The 18,081-nt window shown below is 42.6% G+C and overlaps 1 protein-coding gene across 3 annotated transcripts; it reads right to left on the bottom strand.

Annotated features, from left to right (window-relative positions):
* Window positions 1–507: 507 nt before the first annotated feature.
* Window positions 508–16,219, bottom strand: LOC127445509 (thrombospondin type-1 domain-containing protein 4-like). Of its 3 annotated transcripts, none has more exons than XM_051705639.1 (12): window positions 15,910–16,219; window positions 12,225–12,408; window positions 9,361–9,536; window positions 9,036–9,147; window positions 7,739–7,906; window positions 7,120–7,249; window positions 6,607–6,820; window positions 2,213–2,386; window positions 1,961–2,137; window positions 1,531–1,710; window positions 1,303–1,447; window positions 508–950 (listed from the first exon to the last, which is right to left on the bottom strand). In XM_051705639.1, the coding sequence occupies exons 1-12, from the start codon at window positions 16,057–16,059 to the stop codon at window positions 811–813; spliced, it is 1,950 nt and encodes a 649-aa protein (XP_051561599.1). In that variant the 5' UTR covers window positions 16,060–16,219; the 3' UTR covers window positions 508–810. The 3 variants fall into 3 exon arrangements, with proteins under 3 accessions (XP_051561599.1, XP_051561600.1, XP_051561601.1); XM_051705640.1 differs by having other exon boundaries at window positions 7,739–7,903; XM_051705641.1 differs by lacking the exon at window positions 15,910–16,219 and adding an exon at window positions 14,930–15,338.
* Window positions 16,220–18,081: the final 1,862 nt, after the last annotated feature.

Raw genomic sequence — 18,081 nt, 5'->3', positions numbered from 1 at the left:
GGGTTATCTGAGATACCATAGCCTTTCTGTCAGTTTGAAACAGTCTGGCCATTCTCTGTTGGCCTCTCTCATCAACAAGGAGTTTCCGTCCGCAGAACTGCCGCTTACTGGATGTTTTTGTTTTTGGCACCATTCAGAGTAAATTCTAGAGACTGTTGTGCGTGAAAATCCCAGGAGATCGGCAGTTACAGAAATACTCAAACCAGCCTGTCTGGCACCAAAATGATGCCATGGTCGAAATCACTGATATCACATTTTTTCCCCATTCTGATGGTTCATGTGAACGTTAACTGAAGCTCCTGACCCATATCTGCATGAATTTATGCATTGCACTGCTGCCACGTGGTTGGCTGATTAGATAATCGCACGAATAAGTATATCTATATATTCTTGCTCTACTACCAATACTTACCTAGTCATATCAATAAAAAAATAAAAAAATAACAAATATGAATTAATATGAACAAATATATTAAGATTAACAAATATGAATTCTCTCTTATTGTTTATTATTAGACAGATGCTGAACATGATAAATAAAATAAAAGAGGCTCAGTTTTTATTTGCAATAAATATAAAATTGCTCATGGAGCATTCTGACTTTGTATTTTATAAAGGAGGGGCAGTGAATGCGTACAAGTGTTCTTTGCTTTTTAAGTCTTTTTAAATGAAAGACAGAGGAGGTGAGCAGTGATGACATCTCAGGGTCAGATCCAGCTGAAAACAGGTGGGGAATGATGTCATGACTTCAAAGAGACAAGGACATCACAGTTCAGGAAGAAGGAGGCAGTAATGTCATATGCCACTGGATCACCTGATTCTACCGAGCGTGTCTCTATGAATGACCCGAGAGCATGATGCACAACATGTGGTGCGATAGTACGAGTACACACATAAACGGGACTGGACCACCACCACACAGTTATAATACATGTCCTTGCAGGATTCATCTACAGAGAAAGAGACAAGGAGACATCTTAAAGGAGTAGAACTCCCAAAATAAAAATTCCAATTGTTTCTTTTTTCTTTGTGGAACACAAAAAGAGACATTTTGTAGAATACGCACTTTAGTGCTTACTTGTCTTTTTTGGAGCTTGAAACCTCCAGTTCCCATTCACTTTCATTGTAAGGAAAAGATCAGCTCGGACATTAATCTAAACATCTCCTTTTGTGTTCCACAAAGAAAAAAACAAATGTATTTTACATTATGACAGAAGTTTTATTTTTGGGTGAACTATTCCTTTAAAAATACTTCAGAATGAGTACAAAGATGAAATTTTGATGTTAGGTACAAAAACATACCAATATGTGGCATGCAGGTGTGTGTATTACACTCCTCTTGTCTGACGGGTTCAATGGCAAGGTCACAGTCATTACTAATGGTCTGGTCATCTCGCAAGCAACGTACCTCCCTCACTCGAAAGCCTCCCTCACAAGATCGAGAACACTGAGGCAGAAAACACAGATTATCTTTAAACCAAGATGAACTTTAATGTAGTTGCTTATCCACTGTGTGTGTGAGTAACTTACTGAGCTCCAAGCTGTCATGTACCACTGTGCACCACAGCTTTTCAAATGGCAGGTCTGTGTATTTGTAGGGCGGGGCAGATGAGAGCATGTATCATCTGAGTTGACTTCTAACTGGCCATTGCTTTGGAGAACACACACCACACCCCGACTCTGAGTTCCATTGCCACATTCAGATGAGCACTGTGGCACATACACACGTAAACATACACAAATAAACTTTTATGTATCAATAAAAACTTCAGCAACTCTAAAAACGGTAAAGAAAGGGCAGGAGTGTATAGGAAACCTGTTTGTCATTATTTTTGTAATTCCATTTGGTGACAAATGCAAAAAGCTACAAGAGGAGTGCCGTGGTGTTCCGGGGTATCAGCGTTCAGCTTTTCTGCATTGTGTGAGTTCATGATTCATGTTTGAGTATGCATCCATGCACCTGTCCCCATGGTCCTGTGTACCATTCCAGTTGATCTGTGCAGGGTCCCAGGTCACACGGCGTGAGCTCGTCTGGTTTCTCCTTATCTTTACAGTTATCCAGTGGCAGAGAGTTGGTCTGACTCATCATACACACTACTGACCTACTGCGACTACCTTCTGCACAGTCTGCAGAGCACTGCAGAGAGACACAAAAAGCTGTTTTATAAGTGCTTCTAAAAATGCCATACACCAATACACTACAGATTCTCACCCTATCACTCCAGAGAGAGAAGAACCAGCTGCTGGCACACACTCCTTTGTCACAGTTCTGCAGGTCCTGTGGGCGAAGGGCCATGTTGCATTCCTCATCAGAAACAACATCACCCAGGTTATCCATACACACAACTTCTCTACTGCGCTGACCTACTCCACATGGCACTGAGCACTGAGGGGGTGGAGGTGGTGGGAGAGAGAGAGAGAGAGAGAGAGAGAGAGAGAGAGAGAGAGAGATTAAACAGGATCCAGTGCTTTCACAAACCACAATCTAAGGGGCCTTTTATATGGCTCTGAGCACATTATTGCTACTGACTTCATAAATAGAACCTCCAAAGACATTAAGATCTGGTGAATCTTGAAGCAATATATTGAATGAGCCTATCATTAAATTTTTCATCTATTGTGTGTAAGAGAAGCTCGTTTACAGTGGCACTCATGTTCATGTGAGAAATTGTGTTTGTACGAGCACAACGGAGCCTCAAAGGGTTCTGGCTGAGAACTTGTAGAAATGTGTGTGTTTCCGGTTAGAGAAAAAGGCAAGAGAGAGATTTCCAGTACTGAAATGTTTAATGGGAGTTCTTCTGCATATTTATCAGCATATTTATACATATGTGTGTGGTTTTGTTGTCAGTTACTTACTGATGCAGTTATACAGAAGCTTGGAATAAGTTGTGGATTGAATCTCCTCTCTGTACTGCCTATTGCTGCATGTCTGGGCATATCTAAGCAACTTCAACTTCATGTGCACACAAGAGGGCGCTGTTAGGGCTTTCGTACACAGCTGCCCCAAAACGTCTGTCAGGACATTTGAAAGTTGAAGGAAAAAGCCTTACCTAATTGGCCGAATTGAGCTGCCCTGTGTTGGGATGCCGCTGTGACCTTGGACAAGTCCTTCCGAGAAGGAAACTCCTTAATATCTGGGAGGTATGCTGTCCCCTGAGGGAGAGTTGATGCTGAGGAAACTACCTGTATAGCAGTAGCCACCTCCTGCTTTAAAGTGGGCAGTGCTGTGGCAGATGAACAAAGTGATGATGATGTCACAGTAGGGGTGAGAGTAGCAATGGTAGATGCCATAGAGCTGACTGCTACAGTGTTAGAAGTGGCATGACCTAGAGCTTCACCACTGCGATTGGGTGCACTGGGGGTGTTAGGAGGTAAAAGTGGATTTACAGTCAGGGTGTTGGTTGCACTGGATGCCACCGGTCCACGTTTAGCATAGATGCTGGTCTCTTTGAAAGGAGTGACTGCCTTCTGGTACACATTGGACAGAGTACATGTCTCCCAGGAGCAATCAACATTACTGAATAGCTCAGCATTCGGTGTGGCCGAAGAAGTGCAGAGGCATTGCTGATCACAGGGTGTAGTTTGGCTAAACCCAATAGGGCCTTGAAGAGTCCAACCTAGCCTGGTGTGAACAACGATGGGTCCATTAGGAGGCCCTGTGCATACAGGCTGAACAGGTACGAGCAGGTGTGGCATGTCTGACCCAATGAGAAACAAGGGTTGAGCTCGTTCAATGGGTGGCAATGTCAAGGACCGAATATGCTCATGTTTGCATTGGAGAGCAGCGATGGGATGATAATTTTCAGAGAGTTTCAGATTCTCTGCTGTGAAAGCATGATTGATCTGGAATTTTCTGTAGGGTCTGTCTAAAGGGGACACACAGAAGGAAACAGATGCTCCATGCAGCTGCATTCTATCTTGGCAAATGGTGCGCAGAGTAAGAGTTTCATGCTCAGTGGAGAGACGTAAATCTTTCACAGCCTGTTGCAGTATGATGCTGCGCTCAGAGCCGTCATCAAGTACTACATATGCCTCCAAGGCTTTATCACCATTGTGGAGTAAGACCTTGACCATTTTCAGCATTACCTTCAGACCCAGGTTTGGATGGCCCTCGTAGACCTGAGAGGTGGGTAAATTGACCAGAGGAACACTTTTTTGTGCCTGTAGAGCTGCTTCATAGAGTATGGTCAAGTGAAGATCTTTGTAGGTCTTGCAGGCTCATTTGAGGTTACACTCATCCGAAGCATGTGATCAACCACATTTCCAACAGTGCTTTTCATCTGCTGTCCACTTCATTATTTGTTCTGTGGTTAATCCCTTGAATATGGTGCATGACTTCAGGAAATGAGAAGCTTAGAGGGCATCTTAGCTTTCAGTGGTTCTTGAGAGGGTAACCTGTTGTTAGCAGTGTAAAAGACTGAGGTAAATCTGTCTTTGGAGTAAAGCATCACTGTGGTAGAGTGCTACTGTCCTGTTTGAAATGTGTTTGGCCTGTGACTTTATCTGTAACCATGCAGATAGTTCAGGCAGAGTGTATGTACGGTCTGTGCCAGTCTGAAAAATACCTTGGCTGATACAGTACTCCACAAAGCTGTCACATTAAGTCTGTGGCATCTTGCTCAACAGCCAATCAACATGAGATGCACATCTCAATTCATAGCCATTAGGGCCTTCTAAAGTCCTGAGCATCCCTACTAATGAATGTATAGACAAGGCAAAGATGTTGAAGGCTTCAGCATCCCCAAACGTTACAGCAGGGGCATTAAGGATGGCACCTTACTCACACTGAACTAGTTGGCATTGTTGGTCATACTTATCTTGCATCACCGGTAGTGCAGTAGATTAGGGTCGAGAGTCATGCAAGGCTTTGGCTAACTTGTAAGGACTGGGGAGCTTCAAGTGACCTAAAAGAACTTGATATTTGCACTGTTCACTTAGATGCTGCTGGCTGTTCATTAGATTATCTAATGCCATTTTTAACAAGTCACTTTCATGTCCACAGTCAAAGTTAAGTATGACAGGTTTTGGGACAGGTTCAGGTTACAATGCTTGGTATGGCTGAACTTGTGAATTAACAGATGTCACCACAGGAACCGGAGGTGAGGCTATCAACTTATAGATAGAAGATATCTGATTATAGTAACAGTAGGAGTGGGCTGCACTGTAACGATGGTTGGATAAGAGGGCAAAGAAACAGTATAATATGCTCTGGAAATTGAGGTAGGCTGGACGGCTACAGTAGGAGGATATGACCATGTCACAAAGTAAGGATGAAGTGCCTCGGGGGTTATGTCAGGTTTGCAAAAGAGGGCTTCGGGAACAGATTCTGCAGTCAGTACAGGAGGTAGTGCAAGGGAAGACAAAACACTGGCCTTGGGTACAAGGACATTGTATGGTGTTGAAGATCTAGGAATTTCCTGGGCAGAAGACATGTAAAACTCACCAACAGTCGAAAGGGTTTACCTCAAGCCATGTTTCAGGAGAGTCACTGGCTAGGCTAGGCTGTTACTCAGGCTCACTCGCATTATGAGACTTTTGATTCAGCAGAGTACAAACAAGCTTTGCAACCTCAAGCTCTTATCCAGGCTGCTGCTGCAAAACCAGATTTTACACACAATAGAGATCTGCGCGGGATGGATTTTTCAGACCCGCTCCTGCAAGCTTTTGCCCCGCTCCCGTAAAAATGTGTCATATTTTGTCTCACTCCCGCCCGCAATTTTCACGTTTTGTCCTGTTCCTGCCCACCAAAGCCCGCAGGTAGAGGTCTACACAGATTTTTCAGTCCCGCACCTGTAAGATTCTGTCCCGCTCCTGCCCACTCCGGTGTCATAGGCTATTTTTTCCAATTCTCACCAGTAAAAAAACAGAAAAAGAAAAGAAACGAAAAACACATTTCGTTTAATTGCTCAGACATTTCGCCTCAGAGTGATATTCTCTGCCACACTGAGCACAAGCAAGAATTTGTATGAATTAGCCACCAAACCCTGTGCCTGTAAATCGTTTCGTTTTTGCTGCTCTTGCGTAATAGATGAATTACAGGAATAACATTCTGTACATTAAAAACACAATCAATTTGAGTAATTTTTATTTCATTTTTAGATATTTATATTTTTTGGGAGTCCTGCGAGTCATTTCTTTCTCCCGCTCCTCATGCACACATCAGTCTTCCTGCCCACACCCGCAATCAGCAATCAATCCCGTGCCTCACTGTTTTGCATGGGGTCCCGTGGTAGTCCTGCGGGAGTGCAGGCCTATAACACACATCTCTTTATTTCTGTGTAAACAACACAAGTTCTCGCAAGTACATGCTTGCCATTATGAATGAGCTTCTCTCATAGCACTCATGAACGGACATCAAGATTGTTTTCTTACCGAAACCTATCGTATGCTTTCAGATGACTGGGAATTTGATGCACAAGCTGCATGGACTACTTTTATAGTCCATGATACTCCTATATTCTTTTTAAAGCTTTAACATAAGGCACTATCCACTGCTATTGTATTGCAAAGATGCAATCTTCATGAGAATGGATGACACTTTTAAGTAAAAGTGGCTCATCTTATCCCACACTCCTCTACAGTACACTCTCAGACACATTCACAAACCTCTGTCCACTCCGAGCGAATCTGCCACTCACTGCAGATCTTCAGCTGGCACACGGTGGTCGTCTCTAGCATCTCTGTGTTATCACAGAGGCTGGTCGCCACGATGACTGTGCTATTGACATGGTGTCCCTGCGTCTGCCGGCAAATCACCTGACGATACTGGAAACCTGGACCACAGGTTTTACTGCACTCAGACCACTCCCCAACATCCCAGCTATACAAACACATACGCAAACACAAGATTGAATACACATAGTGATGTGACCTGCTTTGCTGCTTGATATCAATCTCATGTGCTCCTCAATTGCACTATTTGGAACAAACTACTCTAAAAGTTTTCATTTTTGACCTTTAAGAGTCACTGCATTTGGGATTGCATGCCCCTTATTGTGTTTAAGACTAAATAGTCCCTCTTGAACTGATTTTAAGCTTGTTGTGGTTTATTTTTCCTCTGAATGCTCTCAGGTTCTAGTGCTGACTTTGTATGGTAAACGGTTGTGTATATTCACTCACAAGGCTGGGCAAGGCAGCGATTGACAGTCTTCTACCTGGGGGCCGGGATGGTGTGTATGGCTGCAGAGATCCCCTGGTACAGTAGTTTGAGTGGCCCTTTCTATACAGCTGTACAGAACCTGACGAATGCCTGATTTATACACAAGACAAACAGATAAATAGAGACAGAAGGAAATAAATAATATTGTATTGTGATGTCTTAAAAGTCCAGTTTTCTCTGCTGGGAGTATACAGTCTGGATTGGTTTTATTTAAAAGTCTTGTTACTCTGGTTCTAATTTAGATGTTAAACAGGGAAAACATTATGAAACCCCTGCAACGGGTTGGAATGCATCATTGTATGTGTTTTGCTCTTGTATAACAACACGCCATTCACCAGACATTAAAATGTTTATTTGTCTCAGAACCAAAATCATTGAAACACTAACAGAGCCTAATTGTTCACTATTTCGGTCTGTCTTTATTTTAGACACTACTACTGCATTAAATGAATGCAGGTAATAATGATCTCAAGAGAACACTTAGTTTATCCAAACCAAATTAAATAGGGGAAAGACAACAAACACACACATACACAGAATCCCAACATAAATATAAGGTGTCTGAATTGACTAAGCTACCTGTTCCACATGTAACACTGCAGGGAGTTTCTGTCATGGCCACCCAACTGTACAGAGGAAGGGGCTCAGATGTCATAGGGTCCAATGGAACTTGGTTAGGGTGAAGGTCGCCAGTTGAGTTTTTAGTGTTACTAATCTCATGGCCAGCAAACAGCCCATGGCTTTCTACTGGAGGATGAGATAGAGGCAAAGACAGACAGATAGTGAGAAAGAGACAAAAAGAGGACTTCCAAATCATATATAATAATAAGAAGGACAAGTTTAAAGCTCGCATAAGGGGGAAATACTGTAACTAAACTAACTATGAGAATCACAATTCATTATGTAATGTATGTCGTTATATAAGTATGTTCATCAGGTATGCAGGTGAGTAGTATATTAATACATTCCCGAACATACTTCATACAGGAACATGGCCATTTTCCTGTGGCTTTAATGTATGACAAATACAGTAGTAACACATCAGAGCCGCTTCTGGCCAAATTTATGACCTATGCAGAGTTCAACAACCGTCGGAAGGGAGGTGGGGTGCGAGCGAAGCACTGTTCTTTGTCGTTTTTTTCTTCCTCAGCGTTTTGAATGTGACGTCTCCTCATTTCTACACACTTCAGAATCTTGCTGAATGTAGTACGTCATCCGGGTATTTCTTGCCTACTGTTTAATGAATTAGGAGGATTTGGACACCCTAATTAATTGACATACTGCCTTTGGCATACTAAATAGTAGAGAAGTATGCATATTCTGATGCAGCATTTGGAATTTTGTTCAGCTTTAGTAATGGTTTGATTTTGGGGCCTGAGTAGCTCAGTGGTAAAGACGCTGGCTACCACCCCTGGAGTCATGAGTTCGAATCCAGGGCGTGCTGAGTGACTCCAGCCAGGTCTCCTAAGCGACCAAATTGGCCCGGTTGCTAGGGAGGGTAGAGGCACATGGGGTAACCTCCTCGTGGTCGCTATAATGTGGTTCGTTGTCGGTGGGGCACGTGGTGAGTTGAGCGTGGATGCCGCGGTGGATGGCGTGAAGCCTCCACACGCACTATGTCTCCGTGGCAATGTGCTCAACAAGCCACATGATAAGATGTGCGGGTTGACGGTCTCAGATGCAGAGGCAACTGGGATTCATCCTCCGCCACCCGGAATGAAGCAAATTACTACACGACCACGAGGACTTAAAAAGCACATTGGGAATTGAGCATTCCAAATTGGGAGAAAAAAAAAAAAAAAAAGTTTTGATTTTGAAATGTTCATCTAGAACTCTTTAGAATGTGTGTGTTTTTGTTTTTACATAAAATACTTACCATGGGGAAGTACACTAGAGACAGAATATGTATCTGAATGTGTGATGATTGTGGGGTCTCTGGGTAGAATGTACTCATAAAACACAGTTGGACTGGGCTGTTGATATAAGACCTGAAAAAGAAAAGCCTACTATTCAGATGAACTTATTCAGAAACCCATATTATTATAGAAGTAAGTACTTCCTACCTTAAAAAAAAAAAAAAAAAGTAATCAGTGTGAATGCAGTCATATCACCTGTTTTCTGAGTGTACACAGGACTTGTTTTCTTATCTTTTTTTTTTTAAGGCAGTTTTATGATATCATATAGTAGGAGTAGTCTCTCACAAACAAATGAAGCTCCTGATTGGTTGGACCAGGGGCAGTGATGGATTCCCCTGTTCTGCTGCGGATCTCATTGGGCCGTTTGTATGTGAATTCAGTACCTGCAGAGTAGAACTGTCCTGGCCTGTCAATCACCCAGTCACCATTTATCACGGCTTTACCAGTTGCTGTCCTGAGAGCTTGAAGAAAGAGAGAGATGGAGAGAGAAACAAAAATAGGAGCAGAAGGAAAGGAGGATGATAGATGGAAGCTGGGCACCTGGTGGTTCCATACCATGTATTGACCCTGCTGGAAAACCAGGTCATAACAGCTTAAAGTTGCTATAAGTGATTTTTTTCATGGAAAAGTATGCAAAATTTTTTCCTACTCCCTTAAATATATTAATGAAATAAGTGTCCTGAGATATCTCACTGGTGTCTGTAACAGCTGTAGACTTTGTAAACAGCAAACTAAAATGTGTCCGCTGTCAATCATTTTGCTTGTTCTCATAGTGTTGTATTTGAAGCGCATCATTGAGGCTATGATTCATAATGTTTGTCAGTTGAGGGCGCTATTGTGCACTGTTGAATTTGACAGCCACAGGAACAAACAATGCTGCTCTTTTTCTTGGTTTTGGTCTTAAAATTATCTTTGGAGGGTGGAGTTTTGGAATGAGGGGGCATGGCTAATGAAACAGCTCAGTCACATGAAAGTTTCAGAATGCTAAAATCACTTACAACGCCTTTAAGCTGGTCAAGTTGGTTTATGTAACATGATAGCTGTTATTTTGCTCCTATGAGGAGGAGGGCGTGGCCGGGCTGTGAGTGTGCATGCCTGGTGCTGAGTGGCCTAATCAGCGGGAGAGAGATAAGAGGAGTCGGGAGTGCTGGAGAGAGAGAGAGCGAGACACACACACAGAGCTGTGTGTGTGTGTTGTCCTGTTATTATGTTGCAGTTCAGTGTTTTAAGTTATTATTAAAGTCTTGTTAAGTTTTAATCCGGTTCCAGCTTCCTCCTTTCCCAATGAACAAGAGGCTTGTCTGCCACACTGGTGCCGAAACGTGGGACTGGAGGAAGATGTACTGTCAGAGAGCCCTCGCCGCTGATGGAGGTTCGTGACGCTGAGGATGTTTGATGCGGTGGTAATGGAGCAGTTCGCCTGAAGGCTGAGGAGTCTGCTGCGTCCGCCAGGGGGCGGGGAAGCTCACTGCCATTCGCCAGGAAGTGGAGGAGCTGCTGCCGGTCGCTAGAGGGCGGAGGAGCTAGCTGCCGTCCACCAGGAGGCGATGTCCAGTGCCATCGGCAGGCATCACAGAGGACCGCTACCCAGCTGGCCAAGGACCAAATGGCGGCGTGGTCGGTAACCGGAGTTTTTTGGGGGTTTTTTTCTCTCTCTCCCTCTCTCTGTCTTTCTCAACAAGACCCCCTTTTCCTCTCCGCTCCCGTCCACTCATCCTACCCAGGTACCCAGGAGGCGGGGAAAACAAGTCAGCGACATGGCCGAAGAGGCAACTCCTCCCCTCCAGGAGGGGGGGGAGTAAGGTCAGTCCGGAACTTGAATCGGGCGGTGGGGGTATGTGACGAGGAGGAGGTCATGGCCGGGCTGTGAGTGTGCGTGCCTTGTGCTGAGTGGCCTAATCAGCGGGGGAGAGATAAGAGGAGGAGCCGGGAGTGCTGGAGAGAGAGAGAGACACACACAGAGCTGTGTGTGTGTGTGTGTGTGTGTGTCGGCCTGTTATTATGTTGCAGTTCAGTGTTTTAAGTTATTATTAAAGTCCTGTTAAGTGTTAATCCAGTTCCTGCTTCCTCCTTTCCTGATGAACAAGAGGCTTGTCTGCCACAGCTGGTCCAAGGTAGTTGACCAGCTCTTATCAGCTTGACCAGGTTAAAACCAGGTCCAATGACTAGTGGCAGAGTGGCTGGTCACCAGCATATTTTTTGTTTTGGAAACTGGTCCCGAGCTTGGGATGCTAGTCTGCTGGTTTCTCTACCAAGCCTTTAAATTAACTTAGCCAGCTTCACCAATAAGACCATGATGGCTAACCAGCTTCACCAGCAGTGCAATACGACGACAGGAGGTCAAAGGTTCAAGAAGGGTATAGCTGCAGACAGAGCTCCAAAAAGGGGCGGGAGCTCCAAACCACCAGCAAAGATATAGGGAACCTGTTAACAAACCCTTTCCCTAACCCTAACCGTGTGTGGAGGTGTCGCCCCCTTTTGGAGTCGGTGTAACCCCTTTTGGAGTAACCCCACCCCCTTCTGGAGAAACCCTGCCCTATTTTGGAAATTCTGCCCCAATTTGGAGATCTTCGGCCTGCAGCTATACCTAATTGAAAAGTTCTGCTGCTAAAATCGGTCTGTGGATACCAAAATTCGAAACCACTGCACTCAATGGCAGAAGCTGGAAGTGTTGTTGAGGTGAAATTTCCACAGGGTGGCACCAAAAGGCGAGTTGTATTTTTTGTTGTAATTATTTAATAGTCAAAAAGAATGCCCTAAAACTAAGCGTCAGTGGTGTAAGAAGTAATTTTAGAGAGAAATGCAACCTCTAAATCACGACTGCCATTGTTTATGTGAACACGATCACTTCCTGGTTTCCATGGGATGAGAACTTGTGTTTTGGAGATTGATCGCAGGTTTGGTTGTTGAACAGCATAGCAGCACTTGTCCACCAGCTATACCAGCATTAACTAGCATAAAATTGAAATGTATTAAATTTATTTATTAAGTGACAATAAATGACCACCTTGGACCAACTAAATACATTGTAAAACCTGCTGCGACTGTTAGCTATTGTTGGTGGATTTTCAAGCAGGGTAATTGTTGCTTAAATAGTAGGAAAGACAGTGAATTATAAAGAAGAGCTAGAGGGAATTCACTTCCATTACCTAAATAGTTCCGTGTCTTCTGTGTTTCCTGTAGTTTTATTCTTTGAGCTCCAATGGGGATGTCCAGGATCTTGTGGTAGCCAACAGAGAGCAAAGAAAGAAAGAGGGTCCCACTGAACAGCTCACATGAGCTCCCATCTCCTGCACACACACCGCATACATCCATCTGGAAACCCTCACAGCCCTGCATGATAACATCACACAGAAAGGCATAAGGGCACACAAGACTGTCTGCAGAACAGATTCTATCAAGAGGACTGAACTGTACTGGACAATAGCACTTTCACCCCACATGTCACAGCCCTGTTAAAAAGACCAGCATTGCTGGTCACCATCAAATGTTTTGTTTTGGATGCTGGTCCCAAGTATGGGATGCTGGTGAGCTGATGTCCCAGACAGGCTTCTTACAGTAGCTAGCTGAAACAGCCAGGCTTCCTTGGTCAACCAGCTTCACTGGAAAGACCATGCATGTTGTCATGTTGACCAGAATTTTTTGCTGATAAATAACATGGCTATGCTGATCCACCAGCTAGACCAGCACCAAACTAGTATTAAAAACTATAAATCAGCTTAGACAGCATGGAAATTTATAAGCTGATCTTTTTTTAAAGCAGCGTTGGCAGAGTGTCAAACAGTTGTTCTCACTTTCTCTTTTCTTTCACGCAAGGAATTGACTTACAGGCAGATTAATATAGGGATTTAACTCATTCAGCAGGGAGACTTTTTCCTCCAAAAGGCAGACATTTTATTTATAAAAGATTACAATAAAAATCAAATGGCTAAAATGATTAGATTTCAGAAAATGAATCTATATTGGCTGTCTTATCTGGTAAGAGCTAATCAAAAGAGTAAACATAGCTCTTCAATGTGACACTGCTGTCTTTCTTTGAAAACACTCATACACGCTAACCTTTACTCAGAAATGCTTGTATATTTAAAAATGCATGTATGACATTAATCAGCAGACAAGCTCCCATATAAAAATTTAAACACTAAAGCACATGTTCATCCACTCTGGCACATGAACAAAGATGTATACAGAAAAACAGTCATCAATGAGGGAGAGAGAGATTGTTTGTGGCATTTGGAAAAGCTGCTAGGATCATTGCAGTGAATTACCTTTAAAGCTGTCTTTACTTAACCTGCTATTTATTCCTAAAACTCTCCTCTTAACATGGCACTGTAATGTGAAATACACACAAGGTCAGACTGGGCTAGACCTTTTAATTGTTCCATACTATACACACACACACACACACACACACACACACACAATGCTCAATGGTCTTTGGTGGCTGTAAGTCATCGATTGCAAATTGCAATCGGTAAACAAATCTCTCGCTCCATTTCTAGGGTTAGGTCAAATTTTAGACAAAAGCTACAACTATGCATATTAGAGCTGGGATTGATAAAGTCTATAAAAACCTCATGTGCTGTGGTCATCACAAAGACTGTACATACAGACGCAGAAAATAATAAACAGTTTAATCTCAAAGCAAACATTAATTTCTATTTTCGTCTCCTCTTTTTTTTTTTTGGATTATGGACAAATGGTGATCATGAAATTGCCTTTGTAGAAATTGGATAGGTATACACCTGATGTACTTTTCAACTGTATTGAAAGATTTTCTATGTATATTGGTCAATTGTTGGATGCTTTTCATTCAGTATTCAACATATCCATTAAAAATAAAGAAATAAACAAAAAAATAAAGAAATTAATAAAAGAAATGTATATGTAGGCACAATTTATATTTGTCTACGATCAAAGGGTTTGAAAATGAGAAACACAAAATGAGTCAAGTATTTCCAAACTTTTGACTGGTAGTGTACTGTGTATAAGCTACTGGTGTTGAGAGTAATTTTGGGGGTCAAGGACAGACAAAAAGCAAATAGCTTTTTGATTTCATATTTACTTATGTTGAAGCAGAAGTGTGCAAATTACCTAAAGGAATAATTCACCCACAAAAATCCCAGATGTGTATGACTTTCTTTCATCAGCTGAACACCAACGAAGGTTTTTAGAAGAATATCTCAGCTCTTTTGGTCCATACAACAATGCAAGTGAACAGGTGCCAAAAATGTTAAGCTCCAAAAACCACACAAGTCACCATAAAAGTAACACATAAGACTCAAGTGGTTAAATCAATATCTTCAGAAGTGATATGATAGGTGTGGATGAGAAACAGATCACTCTCACATTCTTCTTCTTGTGTTTTTGATGATTTACATTCTTAATGCATACCGGCCCCTACTGGGCAGGAAGAAGAATTTTAAGCAAAAAAGGACTTAAAGTTGGCATGAAACGGTAGTTGCGACCGACTTCCGTTTTGTGACGTATTTCTGAGTGAAACGGCTTATCGAACAAGAAAAAAATGTAGGGTTAGGGGTTTTCATTTCATACCGACTTTAAATATTGATCTGTTTCTCACCCACACCTATCATATCACTTTTGAAAATATGGATTAAAACACTGGAGTCAAATGGATTACTTTTATGATGCTGTGACAAGGAGGAGGCCGTACGGCCGGTGCTGAATCAGCTGATCAGAGATAAGGGGCAGCCGGAGGCACCGGTTAGAGAGAGAGCGAGACAAACGTGGCCGCGCTGCATGTTTGTTTATGTTGGTTTTAAGTTGAGTTTGACATTAAAACTTTATGTTGACTGTTCAGCCGGTTCTCGCCTCCTTCCTGCCCAATCTTTACCTGTTACAGTGGTGCCGAAACCCAGGAGGGAGGAGGGATGCGCTGTCGCGGAGTCCTCGCCGCTGCCATCCACCAGGGAACCAGCCGCGGCCGTCTGCCTTGGGATGGAGGGGTCGCTGTCGGCTGCCGAGAGCTGGAGGAACCACGGCCGTCTGCCGAGAAGGGGAGGAGCGAGCTGGCGTCCACCAGAGGATGGAGGAGCAGTTGAGGACCGGGCGACAGCGCGTCTGGGAGCCGGCGAGCAAGTTCTTCTCTCTCTCTCCTCTCTGTGTTTCTCCGTTCGCCCTTTCCCTCTCCCCACGCCTCCCCTCATCTCTCCCCCAGGTTCACAGGAGGCAGGGTGGACCACCAGCTGACAAAACGGCCGGAAGGGCAGCATCTCCCCTATACTACTAACCCTTTAATACACTATCCCTTTAATACACTTAAAAATTAAATATTCGCCAAAACATGCAATAAGTAATCCAAAAGTAATCAGATTAGACCTATAAAGTGTAAAATAAAAGATAATGTTACTGATTACACTTTTTAATCAGGACCAGATACCATTTTAGAAGGAACAGACTGACATCACTGTGAATTCGGTGGCAATTGACCTGTTTCAGTGATGTCACTTTTTAAACAAAGTTACTTGTTTGTTTGTGTCCTCTTGGACTCACAGTGACACCTAGTGGTACGGAAGCAAATCAATAGTTTTCTGTTACAGATGTAAGAGTGAAAGTGTTCTGTGTGGTTAATGAGATTAAGCGAGTAGTATTTGACTGGTCATGTGATTCTAACATGGCAGCCCCCATGAGGGGACCCTTTCTATGTAGAATAAAACAGCTTTTATTTATCATATTCTTCATCTTATGTGAGTGGTCAGGATTGTATACATATGTTTCAAATTTCCAAATCATTTCTTTAGGAATAAAAGTTTTATTATTTTTTAAATGAGAAAACAATTACTGAGTGCACCTTTAATTAATCTCTGCACTTACCTCTCCAGGGCTGCTGCTGAAGTCATTGTACCAGGGAACAGGCTTAGTGGTTGGGAACAGAAGGGAGAGCAAGAGGGTCATCTGATAGAAACGTTGGATAAGTCTCCATTGTTGTCTGCTCCAGGTTGGCTTTTGCATCCCACGAGCCATGAAGAGAATTTCCTGAAATTAATGAAAAATAATGCTGTGTTGCTGTCTCTGAGTGGAAATGTGTGTTTGTGTGAAACAATGTTGTAGTGAAAGGGGTTTTCTCTCCGTGGTATTTAAGTGTTGTTCAGAAATTCTCTCTCTCTCTCTCTGTTACCCCCAAACAGCGAGTCACACTGGTACACATTTCCCTCCTCTCTCTCTCTCTCTTCTCTTTCCACTCACTCCTTTTCTTAAGCAGCAACAATTCTTATTGGCCAAGAAATCTCTCTGAAAGAGAAGCTGTAAAATGCTTAGAATTACAATCACTGACTATCTGATGGACAGACACAGTCTCTCGCTCGCTTTCTAACACTCAGAGAGGCTTATTCTGACTTAGGCAAAACTAAATCAGAGTATTAAAGTAAAAAATAAAAAACACTACATCTCCCTGAAACCCACTAGAGCAGGCAAACAAATGTAAAACAAGACTAGTGTTTAGTGTTCTGCATTCCCCAGCCTTCTCTGCATGCTTGAGCGTGTCTTGTGGTGTGTAATTTTGAAGTAATGGAGATGCATGTTACTTTGTGTCCAGGTGGTGTATATGTGTTTTTCTTTGACCTGCACACCTCCTGGAGGTCACATGATAATCACCACATCGTGCAGTTTGCAGGGATTGACAGAAACTGAGAGACAGATGAGCTACTTCAGATTAATTCTCAAGACAAGAGTCCTAAGGGAAACATATGCAAAAGTCTTACACAGAAACATTTTGTCAGTTTTGTTCACAGAAAACATTTTCACGGACATACTGTACTGGAGCTCAGACAGACAGGACTGTTTCCTGTGGCAGTGGTGTTATGTTTCTTTATTCTAGGTCAATAATGCTATGCTTCTTGAAGCTGAAGTGTATAATTTCTGTGCCAATATATAGCATTGCCAAAAAGAACTGTGAAAATAATGATTGCTTTAAACAGCTTTCCTGCATATTTCCCCCATCTGCCATTGGTTGAACAAACAGATAGTCCTGCCATGAACTCACCCAATTGGCTTAGTCGATGTTGCCGTGTTGGACTGGACAGGCGCTCGAAGATAAAGTTCAATGTGGTAACACTTGCAGAAAGTATTTTAACATCAGAAAACAATTACATACGCTCATGTACCGATTAAACATAATTTGATATTTGAAGTAAGCAGTGAAAAGAACTACAAAAAGAAGTGCAATAGAGATGGATTAAATCTCACATGAAATGAGGTAACCTAATTAAAATGCAAAACATGAATTATCTTGAAAAAGTCTGGAACAGGTAGGCCTATACTCTCTCAAGTGCATGCCAGCTTTCTATGTATCTTTGAGCAAATGACTCAAGAGTTTTTAGATCTACTACTAAGACTGCCACAGTGACTGGGCAAGATTACAGCAAAATGAAAGTGACCATCACTAAAGTTGTTTGTTGTATTGAAATAAGACCACAGGATGAGGTGTAATTTCTGTATGGAAACTCTGATAGAGCTCTAAAGCACAGGTTTAGCAGGAAGGAGGAGTTTGGGTTTAGAAGGGCTATACTCTGATTTATCACTGTAAAATGGACAGATTGCCAGTCCACATACTCTGGACTACACACCTGTTGCAAAGTAGTCAGTGAGCAGGGTGTGTTAAGTGGTCAACAGTCAGATTTGCTATTCCAGCTGGAAGGTAAAAAGAGAGAAATCCATTCAGTGACAGCTTGGAGGAAAAATTGGCACTTTGCATCCATAAATATTTAAGTGATGTTAAAGACAGACAAGCCTCTAACAGACTTTGTAGACAGTTTTTAAGACATAGAACCAGACTTCTGGAAACTTCACACAGACACATCCCAAAATACGGGGATTTGTAGAGAAATGTCAGTTCTAAGCATACTTAATAACAGCTCTGAGCCCCCGCATTCTACATGCCCGTCTCCCAAGTGTACTAAATCAAACAACCCTGAGATTTATAGCTGAAGTTCAGAAGATGCTCTATTGAGAGGATGACAATGTAAACTGCGATCCTGTGTTGTGATG

The sequence above is a fragment of the Myxocyprinus asiaticus genome, chromosome 8 (genome assembly GCF_019703515.2).
Source record: "Myxocyprinus asiaticus isolate MX2 ecotype Aquarium Trade chromosome 8, UBuf_Myxa_2, whole genome shotgun sequence".
NCBI classification, from domain to species: Eukaryota; Metazoa; Chordata; class Actinopteri; order Cypriniformes; family Catostomidae; genus Myxocyprinus; species Myxocyprinus asiaticus.
This window is presented reverse-complemented; position numbering and strand designations above follow the sequence as displayed.